This window comes from Pipra filicauda, unplaced genomic scaffold (genome assembly GCF_003945595.2).
Source record: "Pipra filicauda isolate LSUMZ 115617 unplaced genomic scaffold, ASM394559v2 scaffold54_size4384275_pilon, whole genome shotgun sequence".
In the NCBI taxonomy this organism is placed as follows: domain Eukaryota; kingdom Metazoa; phylum Chordata; class Aves; order Passeriformes; family Pipridae; genus Pipra; species Pipra filicauda.
Genome location: NW_024104698.1, coordinates 2,558,489 through 2,580,374, shown reverse-complemented (window position 1 = coordinate 2,580,374; position 21,886 = coordinate 2,558,489). Strand labels below are relative to the sequence as shown.

General features: G+C 33.9%; 1 protein-coding gene across 2 annotated transcripts in view; it reads left to right on the top strand.

Moving 5' to 3' along the window:
- LRRIQ1 (leucine rich repeats and IQ motif containing 1) overlaps window positions 1-21,886 on the top strand; it is a 91,101-nt gene that overhangs the window by 7,083 nt on the left and 62,132 nt on the right. For both annotated transcript variants that reach the window (XM_039387264.1, XM_039387265.1), the window contains exons 7-15: window positions 475-549; window positions 737-1,948; window positions 2,519-2,671; window positions 3,846-3,996; window positions 7,953-8,146; window positions 9,034-9,161; window positions 15,202-15,275; window positions 15,576-15,669; window positions 18,717-18,893. In XM_039387264.1, coding sequence (XP_039243198.1) covers window positions 475-549; window positions 737-1,948; window positions 2,519-2,671; window positions 3,846-3,996; window positions 7,953-8,146; window positions 9,034-9,161; window positions 15,202-15,275; window positions 15,576-15,669; window positions 18,717-18,893 — 2,258 coding nt within the window. The remainder of the gene's footprint in view (window positions 1-474; window positions 550-736; window positions 1,949-2,518; window positions 2,672-3,845; window positions 3,997-7,952; window positions 8,147-9,033; window positions 9,162-15,201; window positions 15,276-15,575; window positions 15,670-18,716; window positions 18,894-21,886) is intronic.

The window sequence follows — 21,886 nt, the reverse complement described above, 5'->3', positions numbered from 1 at the left end:
ATTGAGAAACAATTTCAGTGAAAAAGATTTCTTTAGCTTTACTGAACAAAATCGCCATTCTAAAGATTTTGATATTATCAGTACATATCAGTGCAATTAAAGAGACACTGTTCATACTACTGTTCAGATATGTTTCTATTATCTGCCTATACTTTGAATGGTTTTGTCAGTGTAGTTTTCATCTTCAGTAGTAGTACAGAGTTTGGAGAAGGAAGGTGGCAGTTGTTTGGGTCAGTACCAAGACACTAACTCTCTGAAGATATGCATCTCTCAGTACATGTCCAAATCTTCGTTACTGATGCAAGTGTCCTGTTGTTTAGTTTAATCCACACACAACTGAGTTTCTCATTTAAATTCAGGCATTCACGAAAGTGGACTGTTGGAAAGTCAAGAAGATGGGTGAGATTGGAGAGAGGGTGTTTTGTGTTGTTCTAGGTTTTGTACAATATTCATTTATGTTAATTTGTTGTGCAGAAACGCCAAGCTGCAATAGAAAATGAGCTACAGAAAGAAAAAAAAGCTTGGAGAGACAAAATGATGCAGCAAGAGGTAAAGTTACAATGAGCTTTTGTCAAAAGACTGAGATTACTGTCATATAGTTGAGAATAAAAGTTATCCTGGAACAATTAATATACCAGATCCTGTTTATTAATGATAAATATGTACCAACCACCATAAATATGTACCAACATCATTTTAAAAGTGGTTGAAGTCTATCTTAATTGTTTTGGCCTAGGAATTGATCATGAAGCTACAGTTGCAAATGGAAGAGGAGAAAAAGGCCTTAGAAGAGCAGAAAGCAAAAGAGAGACATCAATTGGCTGAAAAACAGAATATGGCTGCTGTGAAAATCCAAGCTAGATTTAGATCATTTTTAGTCCATAAAAAATATGCTCCCATCTTAAAAGAATGGAAATATGAAATGAGAAAGAAGCAGAAAATGCTAGAAGAAGTAGAGAGAGAAAGGAAAGAAAGAGAGGAAAAACTGAAGAGGCAAATGGAGGAAAATAGGCTCAAGAGAGAAGAGGGAAAAAAGAGACAAGAAGAACTTGAAAGACAAGAATATTTGGAACAGGTGAAGAGGCATGAGGAATATGAGAAAAAGAAAGAAAGCCTGAGACTGGAAAGAGAAAAGCAACTGCAAATAAAAAGAGAAGAACAGACAAAACTAGGACAAAAGATAGTAAAAGCTGTGATGAGTGCAAGTGGAGAAAATAACAAAGAAAACATAAAAAATTATAATCACACAGAAAATACAAAAGTAATAAGAGAAAAAAATAAGGAACTAAATAAGCAAGGGGAGCAACAAAAAGAAAAACGTGTTGAAATGATGGATGAAACAAATAATTGGATGATTCCGGTAGAAAGAAATTTGACACCAGCACAAAGTATGCTAGGCTCTGAGAAGGAACATTCTTCTCAGGTAAATAATGAGAATATATATGTGAATCCAGTAACACAAATAGAAGAAAATTACTCACAAACTAGCTATCTTAATGAAGCTCCAAATAATCATACTTCAAAGAATGAATCTCTTAACTTTGGAGCTAATGACATGTTAGAAAATAAGGCAAACTGCATATGCAGCGGTCCACCAGATGTCCAACCAAATGCTAGTAATAGAGAAATTGAAGATCAATCTTCTCAGTATGAAACAACGAAGAAAACTGTGTGTCTAGTGGAAAATGCTAATGAGGAAGTCAGAGACACCTGGAACAAAATTCAAGATGTAGCAGAGTATTCCAGTAAACTAATTTTTCCTGATGGTATTGAAAAGAAGAGAATAAACTGGATGAACACATGTAAATCTTGGTCTAAAATATATGAAGAAAACCAAAGAAAGCAAGACACTATAAAAAAACGGCTAAGGAAGAGTTCAGTTAGCAAGATGCCTCCATTAAGTGCAGAAAAGATAATTGATAGTGGCCCTTGGAGCACCTTGCAACAGGTAACTATATGGAAGATTTAGAATGAAATGGAAGACTATACTATCATTTTTTTTATGAAGGCCCACATTTCAGCTCCTACTCAACTAGCCCCTTCAGAGTTTTGAGAGGACTAGTCTGATCTAGAAGCAAGATATTACTGATCAACCTGTAGGTGGTGTTTTGCCATAAAGAACATCTCCTGGTTCCCAGGACTTCTTTTTCTTACCACTTCCTGACTTATCACTGTATGCTTGCTCTGTGCTCTCATCTTGCTATCCACTCTAAGATGACATACTCGACTATAAACATTTTTAGTCTGAACTATTGTTGTCTGTTCTTTTACACTCATTATTTATGATACTGTGATAATTGTTTTCATACTAACTTCTCCCATTCAACAGATCAAACCCACCATTTTCATCCTTTTCTATACAAAAAGATTAACATAAATTGCTTGCATTTTCTAAAGTGTTAGTAGATTTTAGTTTTGGTCTCTTTTTCGTCTTAATGAAAATGACCATAATATGATGATGTACCATGAATGTTCGATATATAAAAAATTAATTTTATTTATCAATAAATGCATGTAGGTTACAACACTTATGCTTGAAGATTTGCCAGCTTGTAGCCTCTCAACGTTATCTGAGTGTTCAAATCTTCAAGTTTTGACTCTGAGGCGCTGTGGACTAGTTTCACTGGAAGGACTAAGTAGCTGCAAAGACCTTAAGTATATCAATGTGGAGGTACCAAGGATATTTGATTCTTTATTGTAACATGGGGAAAACTACCAGTTTTGCTCCTTAGTTGATTGTATAGTTGTGTCCAACTGTATATTACTTATAGTGCCTTAAGACCATAGGAGTATCAACAAAGTATTTCCAAATGTGAATAAAGTTATATCAGCAGATTTGCAGTGCATATAACAAAAAACTATATGCTGCAAATTAATTGACTGTACTACAAAAATATCAGTCTAGGATTAGCGCTAGTATGGCACAGTGATAGATCTCTGTTACCTCAGTCTCTCTGATTCATGAGTTGGCAGATGCTGTTCACCATAGCGGGTGCTCAGCTTGAGCAGGAATAGGTAGCATTAACAGTCCTTTGCAATACACACCTCGAATATTAATTAAAATTACTAACAAGGAACAGCACAGTGAGTTACACTAGAGGCATAATGTCTAGGTATTCACTACTGCACAGTGTCTTGCATGGCCTTGTTTAATGACTAAAGAAAACTTTTTCTCTGTGATGCATCTTCATTCCAGAACTTGAAAATTTACATGAAACAGCTTTGTTCAAATTTTTAATTTCATAGATTTTAACAACACCAATTCACAAGAAGAAGAAAAGACCAAGCACAGCAACTAGTGAAACAGAAATTTTGAGGTGGCATTATTAAAATGACCTGGGAGGGGGGATGTTAAAAAAGCAAGATCTTTCGAGGGAAGAATATAAGCTTAGAACACTGTTAATGTTTGGGACCAAAATACCTCTAAATGCAGACTTTCACTATTAGTAAATAGGATTCCAGCAAAATTACAGTGGTCTTCATTAGCATCTAGTAAATATGATGGTTTCTTTGCAGTTTTTAGTTCAGTCTCCCAGGATTTGGGAAGCTAGGAAAGCACATCTGGAAAAGACTACTCTGTCCTTAACTTTTACACTTTTTGTTCCAACTTCTGGGCTTTTTCAGAGCCAGAATGAAGTTCAAAATATATTTTTATTCTATTCCAACAGGACACAAAAGGCAATTTCTGTGACTCATCATTTTATTTTCCTAATGGAAAAAACAGATGCCCTTACTCTCCTAGGTAGATGTTTAGAATAAAAATAAGCAATGATGGCAATCTGCCATAGTTTTACTGCTATTTCACTTCAGATGCTATTTAATATGCTCATTTTCTTTTATTGCAGGAGAACAACATTCAGATAATTGACTGTGGAAATCTAGAAAATCTTTGTATTCTCATTCTGAGTAAGAACCATCTTTCATCAGTTTGTGGCTTAGATGGCTGCAAAAATCTTCAAAATCTTGAACTTTCCCACAATAGAATCACTCGATTTGGTAAGAAAATTATTCCAATTTGTATAACAATATTCATGCAGTTTATATTCAGAATTAATATTCCCCTTGGATTCAGAGCCAGTCAGCTGCTAAGCCCAAGGAGAGCGAGGAGACAGACTTAGAAAAAAACCTTCATTTTAAAGCATTCTTAATTTCACATATATTTGTAGTATGGCTTAGCTATTGCCATGTATTCCATCTACCAGGCTGGCTGTTGTCAGCCAAAGAGAATTAAAATCTTTCTGGAATGGCCACTAATATTATCTGCACTAACTCAGCTGGAATAAGTGAGTAGCTTGAGTTCAGTTTATCTACAGACATAATGAATGTAAACCCTAGCCTTGCAACTGCAGAGAATTCCAATGTGTTCCTGACTGACACAGTAAGTAGTTATATAGAAATTGTGTTGTCTGTCTGAGTCTGCTGGACAGCAGGAAAATAATTTAATACAATTATTAAGCTTATAGATGAAACACATTCACATAAGACATTTATATAAAGAAATAGTTTCCACTGCTAAAAAAAAATTAGACTGGAACAGTATGAACATGGGTAATGCAATTCTATGGTAAATGACAAGGGCAAAGAAAACAGGAAATAGGAAAGTGTAAAAGAAATATCTATAGATGTAGAGGCTTTAATGTTGATATTTTCAATATTTTTTGCTAACGTGCAAATATTAATATTCATGAAGATACCTAAGAATCCAAGTGCTGGGAAATCAATGTTTACTGTAAAAGCATATCCGTACCCTAGTGAGAAACAGTAAAATAAAATGCTTAAAAATCTTTATCTGTATCCTTGTGGCAAATATTGCTTGATAAGTTCTTTTGCAGATTTATTTAATTTGATAAAAATGTCTGCAAGAGTACTGTAAGAATTACGTAGTATTAATGGATGACATTTAAGAATGTGGCATCTGTGTGAAGTGTAGTATCTTTGTACAGGCCAAGTGGAGTAAAATCCTCTTGTACTTTCTCTTTTGTGCAGTGTACTGCTGCAGTTACCAAGTCTCTAACAAACTTAAATGGGTAAATAAATGTTCGCAAAAGTCATCTTGAAATCTGTTTTTCTCCTCTCCAGAATTGCTTTGAGGATGCTTGGTTAAAACAGATGCATAATACAGGATTTATTTCACACAATAACATACTGGTTGTGAGTAGTTGCATAGAATACACAAAAATGGATTTATGGGGTTTAAGAAGTTAGCATATCCCTTACATCTGTAAATCTTGCAGGATGTCCCTTGGCAATTTTGGAAGCTGCAGTACTGTGCAGTAAGGCTTATTTATGTTTGTAATACTTAAGTTTTAATAATTTATTGTCGGAAATGTCTAGCATAATATGATTCCTATTTTAACTCCTCTCATTGAAGTATAGCATCAGTAGGGGAAAAATTAGAATTGCCAGCAACCCCTTAAAAGTATCACTGAGAGAAATAGTCTCAATTATGCTTTTCGACTTAAGAATACACAATTGCAAATTAAGTGATTGTGGCAATAATACACTGAAGTTTGGTGCATATGTTTGTATTTGGAAGATGAATGCTTTATTTAAAAGTTTTCTTATGCAAAAAGTAGCATTTTGACTGGAATCATTGAATATGCTTCTATGGGGTATCTATATTGCCATAGCATGTTGGCATAAATCCTTGCAGCTCAAAAATAGCAATGCATCACCATGGATAGTCATAAATGCTGCTTTGGATCTACTCTTTTTAAGACAGCACAAAGAAGATTTTTTTTTTTTAAATCAAACACCTTTCAGTTTTGGTTTTGTTGTTTGAGGTTTCTTATGTGCTTTTTTTCATATTTATGTTCACTGTCAGCTTTTACTCTTATCATTCACCTTTGTCACACATAGAAGTGACTTCAGAACTTCATCAGCAGCTAAGATAGAATCCCTAGCTAACAGATTCCAGCTGCACTTTTCAAATTGTTAAGAGTTACTTATATAAAGGTTCTCCTCAAATTTTGCTGAAACCATATGTTTGTCAACAAAATGCTTTTCCTTTACAGTACTATAGCTGTTGTTTGATGCATCATGTGTAAAACAGACAATATCTTCTGGAAATATGCAGAAGACCTTCATGCTTATATTTAATTTTGCATGGGTGCAGAAGAAACATTAAAAATACCATCTGTTCGTATTGTATTTTTCTTTCTTCTGTATGTTTTTGTTGGACTGTGTTTGATAATTCCAGAATGGATTGTGATCTTGTTGTATGTAGCTTTGGCCTGTCTGTTCCAAATAACACTCAGATGAGGAGAAGATGTAAAATAGGTGCTTTGTGCCCCATGTAGAATAGGAAATTTCCAGATCCTGTGTTACCTCCTTGCCTTTTCTTACTCTGTGTTCAGTCTCTCCTCTTTGTCCCACTCCAGGCTCATACAGTGCTTTTAAAGTTTCTAGTACTGCAATGGTGGTAATTGAAAAGTGGAGATTTAAGGATTGCTCTTAGGAGGAGGTCTTGGGAGCTGTTAACATACTCTGAAACAGAAGTGTTTTGAAACCACTAGATGGTGCTGGTTCCTTTTTAATTTTTATCCAAGCATAAAAGAAAACTACAGACCAGGATCTTGCAGTCAAGATAGTATGTCATGGGCATGTCTGAAATTCTTTCAGAATAATTAAAAAATTGTGTATTTATTTCCTGAAGCACAGTTTTGAAGTTAAATTATGGGATATTTTTGTTATATTTACGATGATATCACTTTAATATCAGACAATTCTATTTTTTTCACTAGGTGCTTTCCATTTTTAAATTAAAATTACTTGAAGGCCTATATTTGGGATTTTTAAAATGTACTGCTAGTTTTGGTATTTAATTTTTTACTTTATATTTCTCCCTATTATTTTTTTTTCATTTTTAAGTCCTCTTCTCTGTTCTCAGTACTCTGTGGTGAAAACTTATCTCTGATTTCATAATCCAGTTTGTTTTCAGAGGACAATCACCAAGTAATTAACTGCTGTAAAGCTCACTCAGCTTCCTTGTGGGAACTTGGGAAGTTTTGGGTGAGATAGAGATGAGATAAAGTATTCCCTCAAATAATCCTGTGAAGAATATACATGAAAGAAAAGTAAACTCAGAAATTCCTAATTTTAGATACATTTTGTGAAGGGTGTCCCTTCAAAGCAGTTTTACTCCAGAGATACAGAAAAGCTACTTGGACCTATGGTAAGTCAGATGCATCAGTGCCACTGCAGAACATCTAACATGGAAAGACAGTGTCATTTCTGCTGTTGGAGGGGGATGATTTGGGTAACATTCTGTGAAACAAACAGATGCTGATGGGAACCTTTTCCTTTGCTTTTTGGGTAGACATCACACACATTCTTACTCTTTAGACTAGCTGGTAGGAGTAAATTTGTTGAGAGTATAATGGCTATAGTAGTATAGCTTTATTCTTAAAGGCACTAAATTGTCTTTATAAATTTCTTCATTAAAAATATTTTATGACATAATTCCTTAAACAAGATGAACTTTAATAATCGAGCTGGTGATGGCCTAAGTTTTAACACATTTTTTTTCTAACCTTGCTGATACATTAAAAAAAAAACAAAAATGAAATTATGAAAATTAACTTTTAAATATAGTATTTTCATTCTGGTGGATGGTTTTAAATGGGCCGTTAGTATTCACAGAGTTCAGAGCAGTTATAAAGTGGTTAAAGCATAGTAAATACAGTTTATTGCTAAAAGAATGCTCTCATCCAACAGAAGTACTAAGAGATTATGACCTGTTATTATTGATTGATTAACAGGATCAGAAATTTATGAACTGTATGCATTGTATATTTGATAGGGTCAAAATACAGTAATTCTTTTTAAACATTGTAGAGAACTAATCTTAATTGTTACTACAGACAATATACAGAAAGTTCCGAGGTTTTTTAATACTTGAAATACAACAAAGAGATTTTTATTTGATTGTGGCTTAAATCTTCAATTTTCAGATGGTCTGAAGTCACTGAAAAATCTTCAGCAATTAACTGTGGACCATAATCAGTTAATCAGCACAAAAGGTCTTTGTGAGGTGCCTACTCTCATTTACCTAGACTGCTCTTTTAATCATCTCACACAAGTTGAAGACATTGAGAATTGTGGCCTACTTCAAGTTCTGAAGTTGCAAGGCAATAATCTCCAGGAGGTAAAAGCTTTGGATTTAGTGGCTGTCGTTAACATTTTTGTTAACAGTCATATTTTCAGCATTCTGATCATGTGCTCTTTGATTGGTGTGGGATTTTTCATGCTCTTTGGTAACTTTTTTTTTCCTTCTTAGAGGGAAATTTTTCTGATATACAAATGGCTAGCGGTTAAGTATTTTCTTACTCCTAAGTCCTTAGAATAATCGATCCCTCAATAATTATGGTTTGTCCTTTGCTTATGGTTTTTTATTTGAGTCTGGTTTTTGTTTAAAATGTAACAAAATATTATTATCTACTTATACGTAATGTTATAATAAGAAGATAATTATATCAGGCTGATAATAATGATATAATTGTCATTATGTGCAAATAATTACTTTTTATCATTACTTATATGTAATGATAATAATATCATTACTATCAGCCCGATAAAAATCAGGCTGATTTGATGTATGTTGATTCTCCAAGACTTGATATTTAAATGCTGCAGCATTTAAAATAGGAAAATTGTTTGCTAACTCTGCACTTAATCATATTTACTGACAATTATGTTCTTATGAATTTGAGAGAGGAAAACCATTGTTGATAGGCAGCAAATAACTACATGAATAAAATAGTAAGATTGTGACTCTTGGGCTCTTGACCTTTTTTTTAAATTAATTTATATTGACTATTCAAACTTGTTAGAAGACATTAAAAAATACTTACCATCCAATATGTAGAGATTATGTGTGGCAACTGGTACATACATATTAAGGAAAGGATACATATATCCAGAATGTGAGTTTTGCTTGTATTTAGTAATGATTTATGAAAAGCATCTGGTTAGCATTTCATTGTTGTTTCTCTGATTTATATTAATTTTAAATAACCATCTCTTTTTGTTTAGCTTCCAAGACTGGAAAATCATGTTCTCCTAAGAGAACTATATTTGGATGACAATAGTATTTCTGCTGTGAGAATGCTTTCTTTTTATTGGTTACCTCTATTGCAGATTCTTTTTCTGTCTCAAAATAGGTAAGCAAGAAACCTTCTTCCACGTACAAAACTGATAGAGAGGAATTTGCTAACATAACACTTGTCTGAAAAGTATCATTCTCAATGTGGCTGAAATTTTACTATCTTTGAGATACTCTTTGAAAATACATGGTTGGTATGGAATTACTTTGACTACCTCTAGCTAGAGAAAATTTGAAACAGTTTTAACTATGAAATTAATTTTTTTTCTTTTAGATGCTATGTGAAAATATTTTTTGAGCACTGTGGCATCGTTAAAACCGTGGTGGGGTTTTTTCTTTCTTTAGCAATTGTTTCTAGAGTATGTCTGTCAAACTTCCTATTTCACAGCTAGCTTATTCAAAACAGACTTGGAAGGCTAAGTTAAGTGCAAGTACTAGAGTTAGAAAGGACAAATAAGAATGTTTTTTATTTTACATACATATGTTAATGCCCTCCAAAATAAGTATGTTTTCACTCTTATGGTTCAGTTTGAAAGGTATAAAATAAAGATCAAGACAAGAGGCATAAAACTACATCATGGACTCAAGTACTCTGTAATTAGCTTTCTGTTTGTTTTCTAAGCTAATCTATTCATCTTTAGAGTTAGAATGACCAGATATCCTGGAGTCAACATTTTTATTTTCCCCATCCCCTTTTCTCAATTTAAATTCTGCTAAAAAATAAGAAACAGTTATTATAATTTACAGTGTGTTAGAAGTAAAATGAATTTTAAATTAATATCAATTATTTCTCTACACTTGCTTTGAACAAGATTTATCTCAGCTAAACAAGTAGAATATACTGTTACATACCATATACAGAATATACACTTTGAACTAATCACTTACTCTCCTGTTAGTGAGGAGGAGAGGTTTTTAAAGGATGATTCATCTGCCAATTTTAGTTGTTTGCTTTGAGACTAATCATACCCTACAAGTGCCTGTTCATCTTCATTGACTGTTAACAGAGACAAAATGACCAGCTCATATGTAGGTGTCTGCATTTGAACACATGAATCCCGTCCTATGTGACATTTAGTTCAGCAGGGCCAATTGCATCTGGAAGCCTGTGGGAGAAAAGATCTATAAGATTGAGTCCTGTTCTTATAAGGAATGTCCTTCATGGAAAATGAATATTATTTAAGTATATACAATGTACATTTTTATGTAACTTTTCAAGTCGTTTTCATATCATCTATTGTGAATTACTCTTTATATAGAGTGCCACAGGTAAATATAATACCTATAGAATCTAATCTTCAAGTTCCTGCCTGGGCTTTTAGGGTTTAGGATTCTGTCTCTTAGTAATTCTTTTGGAGTTTGGAGAAGGTGCCTCCTGCCTGTGATTGACAAGAGCATTATTTGTTACGTGTTAGATTTTGAATCGTACGCACTGATTTAATTCATGTTCTTTGCTTCTTTCCCCGCCCCCCCGTCATGTTTAGGTTTTTTGTGGAACACACAGTAACGTGGCTCTATATTCTTGTAGTTTCCTCCTCTTCCTCCAGTGTAGCTATCCTGTAATAAAGTGTTTGCAAAGCTCCTTGGAGACCTCATGGACCTGCTAGGGACTTGTGAGCATGGTCTCAGGCTTAGCTTGAATGCCGCCTCTCGATCTGGGTTGTGCTGTATTGACCATGTGGATGTGCCTTATGTCACTTGCCTGTACCATGTTCTTACAGTTTTTAATGTCCATTATCGTGCTTGCTCTGGTTTTCCAGTAGCCAAGCTGAGATGCAGTGTTTGGTCCACTGAATTTCTTCTGCTGCACTGGGAGAAAGCACATATTTTTGCATCAACACACTGGATGTGCTGAAAATAAACATACATCTCCTTCCCAAACAGTTCCCTTTCTTTCCTTGATGTATCTATACCTTGTCTCAGATCTTTGTGACAAACAGGACAGGATAGCCTTAAATTCATATTAAAAGCCTCAAAATTCCTGGCATTTCAGTAGCCTGCTCTGGTACACTCACTTTATGTACACTTTTAAGCAGCTCCATATGTGTGTGCTATAGCCTAAGTAACTTGATGTTCTATAGAAACAGTGAATGTAATGGAGTAAGCTGTTGAAATAAAAGCTGTTTCTTTTCTTTTATCGTACAGCTAGTGCAATTTTGTGAATTTTTTCCAAGTGTGCACTGAGTGCCATTTCCTTTTTACTGTTTGCAGGAAGCCATATAATGGTAATGCTATGAATCTGTATTCTTTCTAAAAGTGAAGTACTGTGAAAAGAAAATTTTTACACTAGTTTACAGGACTTTTTTATTCCTGAGATGCTTTATCTGCATCATAAACCAGAAGTCGTCAAAGATAAAACTCCAAAGTGTAATTGTTTTAAACCTACAATCTAACAAGGAATTATAACAGATAGCTATTAACTCCTTCAAATATAAAAATGACAGCTATTTCATCACTTCTGCTTTTATTAAGTGTTTTCATGTGGTTTTCACATACAAAGCATATTCTTGATCAATGTGCGATTGACCAGAGACAATGATGAATATCCTTTCAACATGGTTACTGCAGAATTGGGACTATAAGATCCTTGCTCTATTTTATAGCAGCTGGAGAACACAACTGTTAAGTTAGTTTAAGAAGGGGCATTTTCTTTATTCTTCTGTTGTGGATAAAGATTTAAGTGTAGGAGAGAAAAATTTGTGTCTGCGACTAAAATTAATGAATATTTAATATGTGTTAGGACTTCATGTGGCATTTATATTTGCGTGTAATCCACTTAATTATATAGCTTGCTTGTTAATGTCTTTTTCATTTAAAAGTTTTACAGTGAGACACTAAATCAATGTGCTGTTTAGGTAGCTATTTTTTTTCAACTTGGAAATAGACCCAAACCCTCTTACTATTGTCTTAGTATGGCATTAATATGACAGTGTTCTTTTTTTGCTATCTCTTGCTTTTCATTAAAGTAATCTAAGTGAGATAGATAAAAATTTACTATTTAAAAAAATGGAGTCATCTGCAAAAGTTCCTCTTTTTGGGGGGAAACTGGTTGGGCCTGAATCTTGTAGACAATATTGCTCCCATGATTTTGCAACTAGATGTATACTATTCTTAAAATGCTTATGTTAGAAATGCTAAAAAGTCTGATCAGTTCATTCTTAGTGCATATTGTTCTCTCTAATTAAATATATATGGAATCTATGTTTTTCACCTAATTTCTCAGATGTAAGAGATGAGCTCACTGTGATTGATATTTGGAGAATTTGACCACTTTTCCAGAGTCATCATAATAAATCTAAGTGTCATTAGATGTCAAAATAAGTCAGTCATGAAAAAGTTATACTTAATTATAGTGATTTTTCCCATCCTATCCTTACCATTCAAGATTTTTTTTATATTTTTCAGTAATTCTTTGCTGGTGATAAGTTTATCTCTAAGAATGTGACATCATGGGTAATATACTTGAAGTACTGTCTACTAGAGTATTCAAGAAGCAAGGGGCTAACTGACAAGTTTCCTATATTCTATGTGATTGCTAGTCATAAATATGGCAAATATTGCAACCTAAACTGTTTTTAATTTAATGAATGAAAAATAAATATCGGCTTTACTTAAAGGTCTAGATTAAGATAAATTTATTTTAATTATTTTGCCCTTCTTCCTGCCAACTGCTCATTAGCATTAAGATAATTTTTCTGGGGAAAAGCAGATGGATAGCAGGATTTAGACCATCTTGAGCAGTAACTGCTATTCGTGTTCAGAAAAGCAATCTCTATTTTCTCTGATGCATACTTGCAACTATTCTTAAATCTTGTTTTCTGACATAGAGTTTATGTAGTTTATGTGGCAATGCCTCGTTCCACTAGAGCCTTAAATGAGAGCAGAAAGAGGAAGCGATAGCTTGCTTTTTTATGAATATCTTTTACTTTTGTGTCTTCTTTGTAATTTATATCTCTTATGCCCAGGGCTAATGTGACAAGGTCAAGTAGTATTAAGTTTTCAGTAATGTCCTTTGTCTTTCTGGTTTGAATTTTCTTAGGAAAAAAATTAACAAAGAATGTCAGTAAAGGGAAAAGCTATAGAATGACGAGGAAACGTTTTAACTCTCTTAATGCCACCGGCAGGCAAGGACAGTCCGATAGACAATTTCTAATTCACTACAGCATATACTGATAAAGATCCAGAGAACTCACTCACTATAAGTAAAATAAACCTGTATTATTTTTTGTCCCTGATGCAAGATATGACATTTATTTTTCTAGATATTTCTGAATATGTGAATCTATAATCTGAGACATGGATTTGCAACCATACTGTTATCCAGTAATATCTATGATAATATTTGTGTCAGATATTAAATATATTTATGTACTATTGACTGATCATGAAAATTTGTAAAACTATGTACAGATCTAAGTATAGTGCTTTATGCTTTTTAGAGTTAATACTTCTTTGTATTTATTTGATTCCATGGAAAACTCCCATGGCAGGAATGTAATAGATCTAAGTAGGACTAGAAGGAGGACAACTTTACAATGTGGTTTGAGGAAAAAAAGGAAGTATAGTGGCATGTACTCAATTGTCTTTCTATCTGTTTCTGTTTACTCTTAAAATATTATGTCGTTTTATAGAAATACTTGTCAACTGAAAGTGGAAATTATTTTTTTTTGTTTGCATTTGGTTATATTTTCAATAAGAAAAAAGAACCTACAACCAAGATTTGGTCCATAACCAGTGTACCAGAGTAAGATTCAACCCTGTCTTTCAGTTGTAAAGCCTGTGGCAGAAACATGACATAGTCACACATTTCAGGAACTAATAAGCATTTTTGGCTCTGAACAATTTTAAGTTTATGGAGTGAGTGGGTTTCATTTTTTTGGAGGGTCGTGTTTCTGGCAGAAAGAATTCTGACTTACACCTTTCAAAGGCATTACACCCTCAGAAAATACTACTTTCTGTGATAATTAGCATTCACAAGCTGACCACATGCATTGCCATTTCTGTTACCATTCTTTCTGCTAGGGCCTTGTCCTTACAGGGATGAAACATGTTACTGAAATGTGTATCTTTAAAAAAGATACAGTTGATGTAGTATGTGCTATACATAAACATTCGAGTTTTAGTTGATAGTTGGGGTTTCTTGCATCTTGATTTTAACTTTTCCTCCCTCTTTCATATTTAACATAAATCAAAATAAACTTTAATTTGAATGGTGATATTTGGCAATAGCCTGGCAGCTGAATGAACCATTCAACATTCCGGCACCAGTGCAAGTTTGTAAGTAAAGAAACTTTAATGACACTGGGCATTAATTCTTTAGTTGCAGTGATCATACACATCTTACAATCCCAAATCATTTGTATAGATAAATGTCAGCTCAGTTTCTTTACATTTACTCTTGAATACTACAAATAAGAATATTGTCCTGTCTTTAGTACTGCTTTGCTGCTCTATTGCACAAGAAAAGCTCTGATAACACAAGAGCAATTCCATTACTCTGTATAATTAGCACCTATGTGACACCATCTTACAGAAGTAGTAAGATGGAGGAAGCACTAAAAATGTATTACAGGATAGTGCAGCCTTGACCTGTTAAAAAAACAGCTGTGACAACAATTTTGTTAGTTTTAGGATCTAGGAAGTAATGTACCGAGTGGAGAAGAGAAACAAACTGATAAGAAGTTTGAGCAATGAGAAATGAAGGAAGAGGAAAGAAGACAAGCAGATTTTATTTCTCCACAAATAAGACCTTCTGTTAGTTCCATTCTAGTTATGGAGCCTAAAGAAAAGCCAATTGAGTTATGTAAATTTTACAAGACTTCAGATCTTCAGCATTAAATGCAAGACAGACAATGTAATATTTACCAGATGAAACAAAACATTAATGAGAAAATATTAAATAATGAGCTACTGAGAAGACTAAGAAATACTTTCAAGTTAACATTTCAGTAATTAGTTCTAGCACCTTGGATAGCTAAATGAGCATTTTCTTATGTAAATAAGTAAATTGTCATAACTGTAAAAGATTCTGGTGCCTTCCTGTTTATGAACTGCTGTTTTATTTAATTAAAAAAAATTCTCTTCTATTTTGTTCTTAGATTAACTGAGCTTGTGCCTTTAAATTCATTTGTATCTTTGGAAAAGCTGAATATCAAAAATAACTGCTTGTCAGGTGAGTTGTATAAAAACACCATAAAGCACCATCTAAACAAGAATTTCATAGTTAAATTATAAACTGATTTGAATGGGACTGTTCCCATGTATTTATAAGAGACATTTATACAGAAAATAAATAAATATTTTCCAAACATGAATGTTATAGATATTAATTATAACTATACTGGATAGGTAGCAGTATTCCTTGTAAGACTTCATGATATTGGTACATTTTACTTTCATGTAAGATTTTATGAGAAATAATATGGTTCTGCATTCAAATTTATATTTAGTTTTCTTTCCTACTGTGACACAGATCTTGAAGATGTCCTTACATGGTTAAGTGGCTGTGCTAAACTGAAGGAGTTGTCATTCAGTGGAAATCCTCTTCTTCAAGAAAGGAACTGGAGGTAAGAAAATAAATTAATTTGATAAATCAAAAAATTAAAAATCAGGCAAAAAATTGCTGTATGTATGTTAGTTAAATAGTAGAAATGCTACCACACATTATGAACAGTCTTGCTGCTGTGACAGGTTTAACAGCAGCTAGAGAAGTAATTCCTGTAATACTAGCTAGAGAAGGGGTAGTGTTTATTAGAAGAAGAAAAAGCCAGAATGAATGGTTGCTTTTTCCTTAGTAGTTGAGGCTTAGCTTTTTTTCTGGTTCTTAGAATTCCTTATCTTTACATCAAAAATTAATAGCTCTAATAATTATGAATTAAAGAGATGTAAGAGTAATGCTGTTGTTTGCCCTTCAGTGGCATATAATACTGAAAAAATTATCTGAAAAATCAAGCTGGTCCTAGAAACTATGTCTATATAGAAAAAACAGATAGAAAAGGGGTAGAAAAGAAACTTGACATACGAAATGATATGCAGTTGCCAGAATCCCTGAAATGAGTAGTTATGATAGGATTGTTAACCGGTAGGATTGTTAAACATAGGAATAAAATGGCACATGGATAGTTTTTTTGTATATTTTTCTGTATACTGGACACAGTACTCAAGGTGTGGCCTCACCAGTGCCAAGTACAAGGGGAGGATCATTGCCTTAGTCCTGCTGGCTGCACTGTTTCTGGTACAAGCCAGGATACCATTGGCCACCTGGGCACACTGCTGGCTCAAGTTCAGCCTGCTGTCAAACAGCACCCCCAGGTCCTTTTCCACTGAGCAGCTTTCCAGGCACTCTGCTTCTAGCTTGTAGCTCTTCAAGGGGTTGTTAAGACCCTGGCACTTGGCCTTATTGAACCTCATACTGTTGGCCTCAACCCATTGATCCAACCTGTCCAGATCCCTCTGCAGAGCTTTCCTGTCCTCCAGCAGATCAACACTCCTGCCCAATGTGGTTTTGTCTGCGAACTTACTGAGGTGTCTTTGATCTCCTCATCTGAATCATCAGTAAAGATATTAAACAGGACTGCTCCCACTACTAAGCCTTGGGAAAGCTCACTAGTGACTGGCTACCAACTGGATGTAGCACTGTTTACCCATAGAAGTCTCCTAGTTTCTTAAGAATTCCATGATCTGAAACCCTATTTGTGGACCAGTGCCATGAGGACTTAAAGCCGTCTGAGAAAATTGTTCTGAGAAAATTGCTCAGCAAAAGCACAGTAGTGTTTTTTTAATTTACTGTGTTCTTTCATCTTCCTTAGAATTAATACTTTATAGTCTACAGCCCTTCAAGAGCAGCATACTAGTTAGAAATGAAATTTTAGATTTTTAGATGATGTTCCAGAGATTACGTGTGTTCAAATGGTAGAATGTCTGTTAGTGACACTCTTACTATAATTCCATTGAATGTAAAAAGAAGCATTTAATCAGTAAGAATTTAAATCATTACCAATTCTTTCAGCTAAGGAGATCAAATATTTACCTAGGAAAGTGTTAACAAAATAAAATGTCTGAGGAAATGAAATTAGGCACAACAGTTGGACTTCCATTTTGGATGTAATTAAAATATATGACAGATTTTTTTATTAGAAAAATATGATTTTTCCTAGTAATTTTGAAGAATCTCCGAACTTGTTACTTGTATAATTTCAGGTTAGTTAAAGGTAAGGCTTTACACTGCAATGTTACACAAGAATCTGTTTAGGTAAATTCTGTTCACATTTGATATATTAGATTGCCTAGTGTAATGACAACAAAGTTTGGGATATGTGTGTGTTTTGGAGTGTGTATTGTATTAAGAGAAAAAAAGGAAAATGAAACCACTCTTATGTTTCTATTTGAAGATTTTTGCACAAATTTATGATTAGTATTCTAGTAGAAAAATAACTATTTGAAACTTTTAGTTGGGAATATTTGAATAGTTTAAGAGATACCTGTATAAGTACATTCTTGATTGGTTTGTTTGTTTTTTAATGAAGAAAGTTATTTGCACTCCCATGGTTCCTGCAAGTAATTTCATTAATAAAATTTCATAACTGTGACAATATTATTTGCATTGTTTTAATTCCCACTGTTTTACAGAACTAACTCTTATTTCACTTGTAACCTGGAGGGAAAAGCTTTCTGAATTTCAATTTAGCTTTAAGAACTGGCACTTTAGATTGCTTAACCCAATAGAGCTTTTATGATTAGACAAGAGATTCATTTGTCTAAAGGATTTAAAGTATGGAATACTATAAAATATGGATTTGCTGAATACAGCATTGACTGTAACTTCAGGCAATATGTTCCAGTGAACTTTACATAACCCCTTGATACCAACAAAGGAATTAGTTGTAAAATTTCCCAATCAGTTTTGTACTTTCATGTCCAGCCAGCGATAACACCAACAAAAGTGAAAGTAGTAAGAAATTTCTTTTTAAAAATTAAACCCTGGGATCAGTCTGAGCACTCCTAGGGGAATATGTTTCAATGCTGTAATGATTAATAGAGCCTCTTAACTGACAGAATATTCACCAGGAAGTTTTCACTAAATGAAATGTTTACTCAGCCCTTCACTAGGAGAAACCCAGCTGGAAAAACTAGTGATGAGATCCCATAGCTCTAAAACACGATACTTCCAGCATACTTCCATACATTCCAACTTTGATATGGCACTTTTTTTGGTGTATCACTATTCAACATCAATTTTGGTAATTTCTCTTTATGTATTGAGGAACTATTGATCTAAACCCATCATTTTATTCCAAATATACTTCAGACAGTCTTAGCTTTCATTAATGGGCAGTAGTGAAGGAAAGGGTTCTATTTGCAAAAAACTTAATATTCTATTCTAAGTAGTAAGTATTAAGAAGTCTTGCTATGTTCTGTGTTTTATTCTGAGTTCTGTAGTTTAATAAGTATAAATTTTTAGTTAGTATGTTAACATATGAAGGAAGTACACATGTACCAATACTTAGAGAACTAACTTCATGTTCTGTCTTGTTGTCTGATTGTATCAATAAAATGGGTGTTTTAGCATAAGGATTTTTTTGTAGAACTAATTATGACTTTTTTTTTTCCTAAGATCTTCCTTGTTTAAGGTTCTTCCTAGTTTGCAGTCTCTTGATGGTGAAATCTTGACTTATCATACTTTACCAACAACTGAAATAATCAAAGATTCAGAATTAAGAACTTTTCTGGAACTTTGTCAAGCTCAAATTGAAGAAAATATTCAACTGAAAAAAAAGGCTGCTGAATTGGAGTATGTATTATTGTGAATTGCATTCAGAAATATGTTTTCATGTACCACTAGTGAAGTCCTTGGTGTCTTATGAATTTTACTTAGGGTTTTTTTTGCCTGGAAATGTATTATGAAAAGGAAGAGATGGGAATCCTTTACTGCAGTCCAAAGTCTATTTTACACAGATATTAAGATATGTGGGCCTTGAGTTTTGTTTCTTTAAGTTTGAGAAAACAAGTTGTTCAAAACCTGCATTTAGTAGTAGCTGAATGAATTTGTACACACAACACAGCACAGTGCTATGCAGGATTACTAGCTTAAATCCTGGAACGTGATTTCCAGCTTTAACTTAATCAAATGTAGTTTGGCTATTGGTGCAATATGCTCTATTTTTCTTTCTGTGTTTGTTTTCCATGTATATATTACTCGCATTCTAAATAATTGCAAAAAATTTGACCTCTTTTTTCTTAAGGTAGTGGATCAGATGGATCTGTTTCTAGGTCTTTGATTTCGCCATACTTACCACCTTTATTACTATTACCATTGTTAATTGTCTAGTGACTTCAGCTTAGACCATGAAAGTGGTGATTTATCACCTATACCTGCTATCTTCTAATTGTTTTGTAATATCTAAATAGGTCAAACTTCTCATGTTTCTGCACTTGGTAACATTGCATATTTTTTTCTTTCATAGTTGCTTTTCATTTCCTATCAGGTTCATAATATCCCTATAGTCCTTTTAATATCCAACTTGTCTGCTAATGTTTGGAAAGATAGTTTTCTTCATTCTGCCAGCTACTGAATGTTATCCCAGAGCAGATGAAGCATGTGATGTTTGACAGTGTTTTAGTCTGAATTTTGCATACTCTGTTGGTTCAGGAAAAGTACGCACACTTTTATCAGAATCTGGTTGTTTTATATTTGCATGTAAACCTGTATATCCATGGTATCTTGTTACTACCTAACAGTTTATTAGTTTGGTGTATTATTGGCTTTTACTAAGCTGCAGTGAAATCTTCATAGCTCAGAACCAGATTAATTTGAAACAAGGTTTGGATTAAGAATTAGATTGAAATTCATTTGGGAGAAGTTACACATTACAGTTTTCTATAGCAGATGTAATGTGTAGGTGGCTCCTAAAACTCATTTATTTCTCCATTAAAGCTCCCAGGTTTGTCTTCTCCACTTTTGTGATTTTTGGCTTCTGGTTTGCATGTTGGAAGCTGATACTTCCTAATCTATTTACCATCTCGAAATGGCGTTCCTTCCTTTCTTTTTCTTAAAAGGAAAAAAGAAGAGGAAAAAATAAATAAATAAAGCACTCCACCTCCTTTATGGTTGAGAAAAATTTTCTGTGTCTGATATTTAGGACCAGTTTCATCATTATCCCTTGCAGAAAATAGCGCTGATCTATAATTAGGATATAACTTGTGGGAGAACTGTAGTAGAATCTGAGGACCTAACTTTCACATGCATTTCTGCAAGATGGTAAAAAATGGAAGAGAAAGATGATATTCATAAAATTTAATATTTTTTTTAACCATGATCTGCACGAATGGACACAAGTAAGAAAGATACATAAGAAACTTGTTGGATAGTCAGACTCAGACCAACCATTAACTATTAATAGTTAATTCCTAGGCTTATGGTACTTTCTGGAGGCTGACTTGTACGTCTAATATCTTCTATCGAAGACTGGGAGCAGGAGGTGGAGTGTACACTTACCATACTCGCAGATCACAAAAAATTTGGAGGCAATTGTTTACATGCCTGAGGGGAGAGCTACCAGACATAAGGACATTCTGGGGAGACAGGTCAACAGGAGCCTTGTAAATTCAGCAAGGACGAGTGCAAAGGTCTTTACCTAGGAAGGAGGTAAAGAAAGGAGACCGCCTGCCCACTCCCAGGCTACTTGCTGAATGGAAGAGAGAAGGCCTTGACTTTGTCCAGGCACTGTTCAGCAAAACATTAGTCTTTTATCAATTTAGTTCCAGTCACGAATCTAAAACACAGCACCATATGGATGCCTGTAATGAGAATTAATTCATCCCAGCCAGAGTCAGGACAATTGGACATAAGGAAAAATCTTTTCACTGTTGGGACAGTGATGAATTGCAACAGATTGCCCAGAGAGGTCTCCTTGTTCTTGGAGATTTTCAAGACCTGACTGGATAAAGCCCTGAGAAGCCTGGTCTGATCTGAGAGCTAACCTAGCTTTGAAGCAGATGGTTGAACTAGAGACCTCCTGAATTCCTTCAACTGAGAATTTTTCTATGATTCTGTGTCAGTTTTGTTTGAAAGAGCCTGCAGATGTTTGAGAAGAACAGTAGTGGAAGAGGATATTATGTAAATGTCTCTTCTTTCTGGAATATATGATTTGTGTGGAGAGGGGGAGGACAGGGTACAGGGAGAAGGGAGGGTTGTGGGGTTCTTGAGATTTTGCGAATTCATTCACAATCTTTTGAATTGGTAACTTTGACATGATTGAAACATCTTGTATCAAATTTAGAATTAAAATTAATTTCTTATGTGTTAAAACCCTTTTATTTTGCCTAAAGTAAAATTTATGGATGACTTGAAAACCATTGAAAACTGCAATTCATAAAAGGAACTCTAAACAACTTGTTTGTATATAAGCCTTAACAGCATAGCTATTATATGTACATATTGCAATGCTTTGAATTAATGTGACATTGCTAAAGAACAGACCAACAATAGAGCAAACTTCTGTCTGTTTCACATCTTGCTAAGTTATAAGCCTCTGTAGGTGCGACCTCAAGTATGTAAGCTGCCAAAAGTAATCACTGCTCGCTTCCCTAATTCATGTTTCATACACCACTGCTGCCCAGTTAAATGATCTGTGCTGTTTCTTTCTGAAACTTCTCTGTTGTTGCCATGCTTAAGAATAAAACTTATTTTAAAATTTAATTTCTCTATTCTAATAAATGTTTTCTGTCACACATTCTTTAGATGACTTGTAATGAGTAATCATATAAAAAAATATAACACCTTGG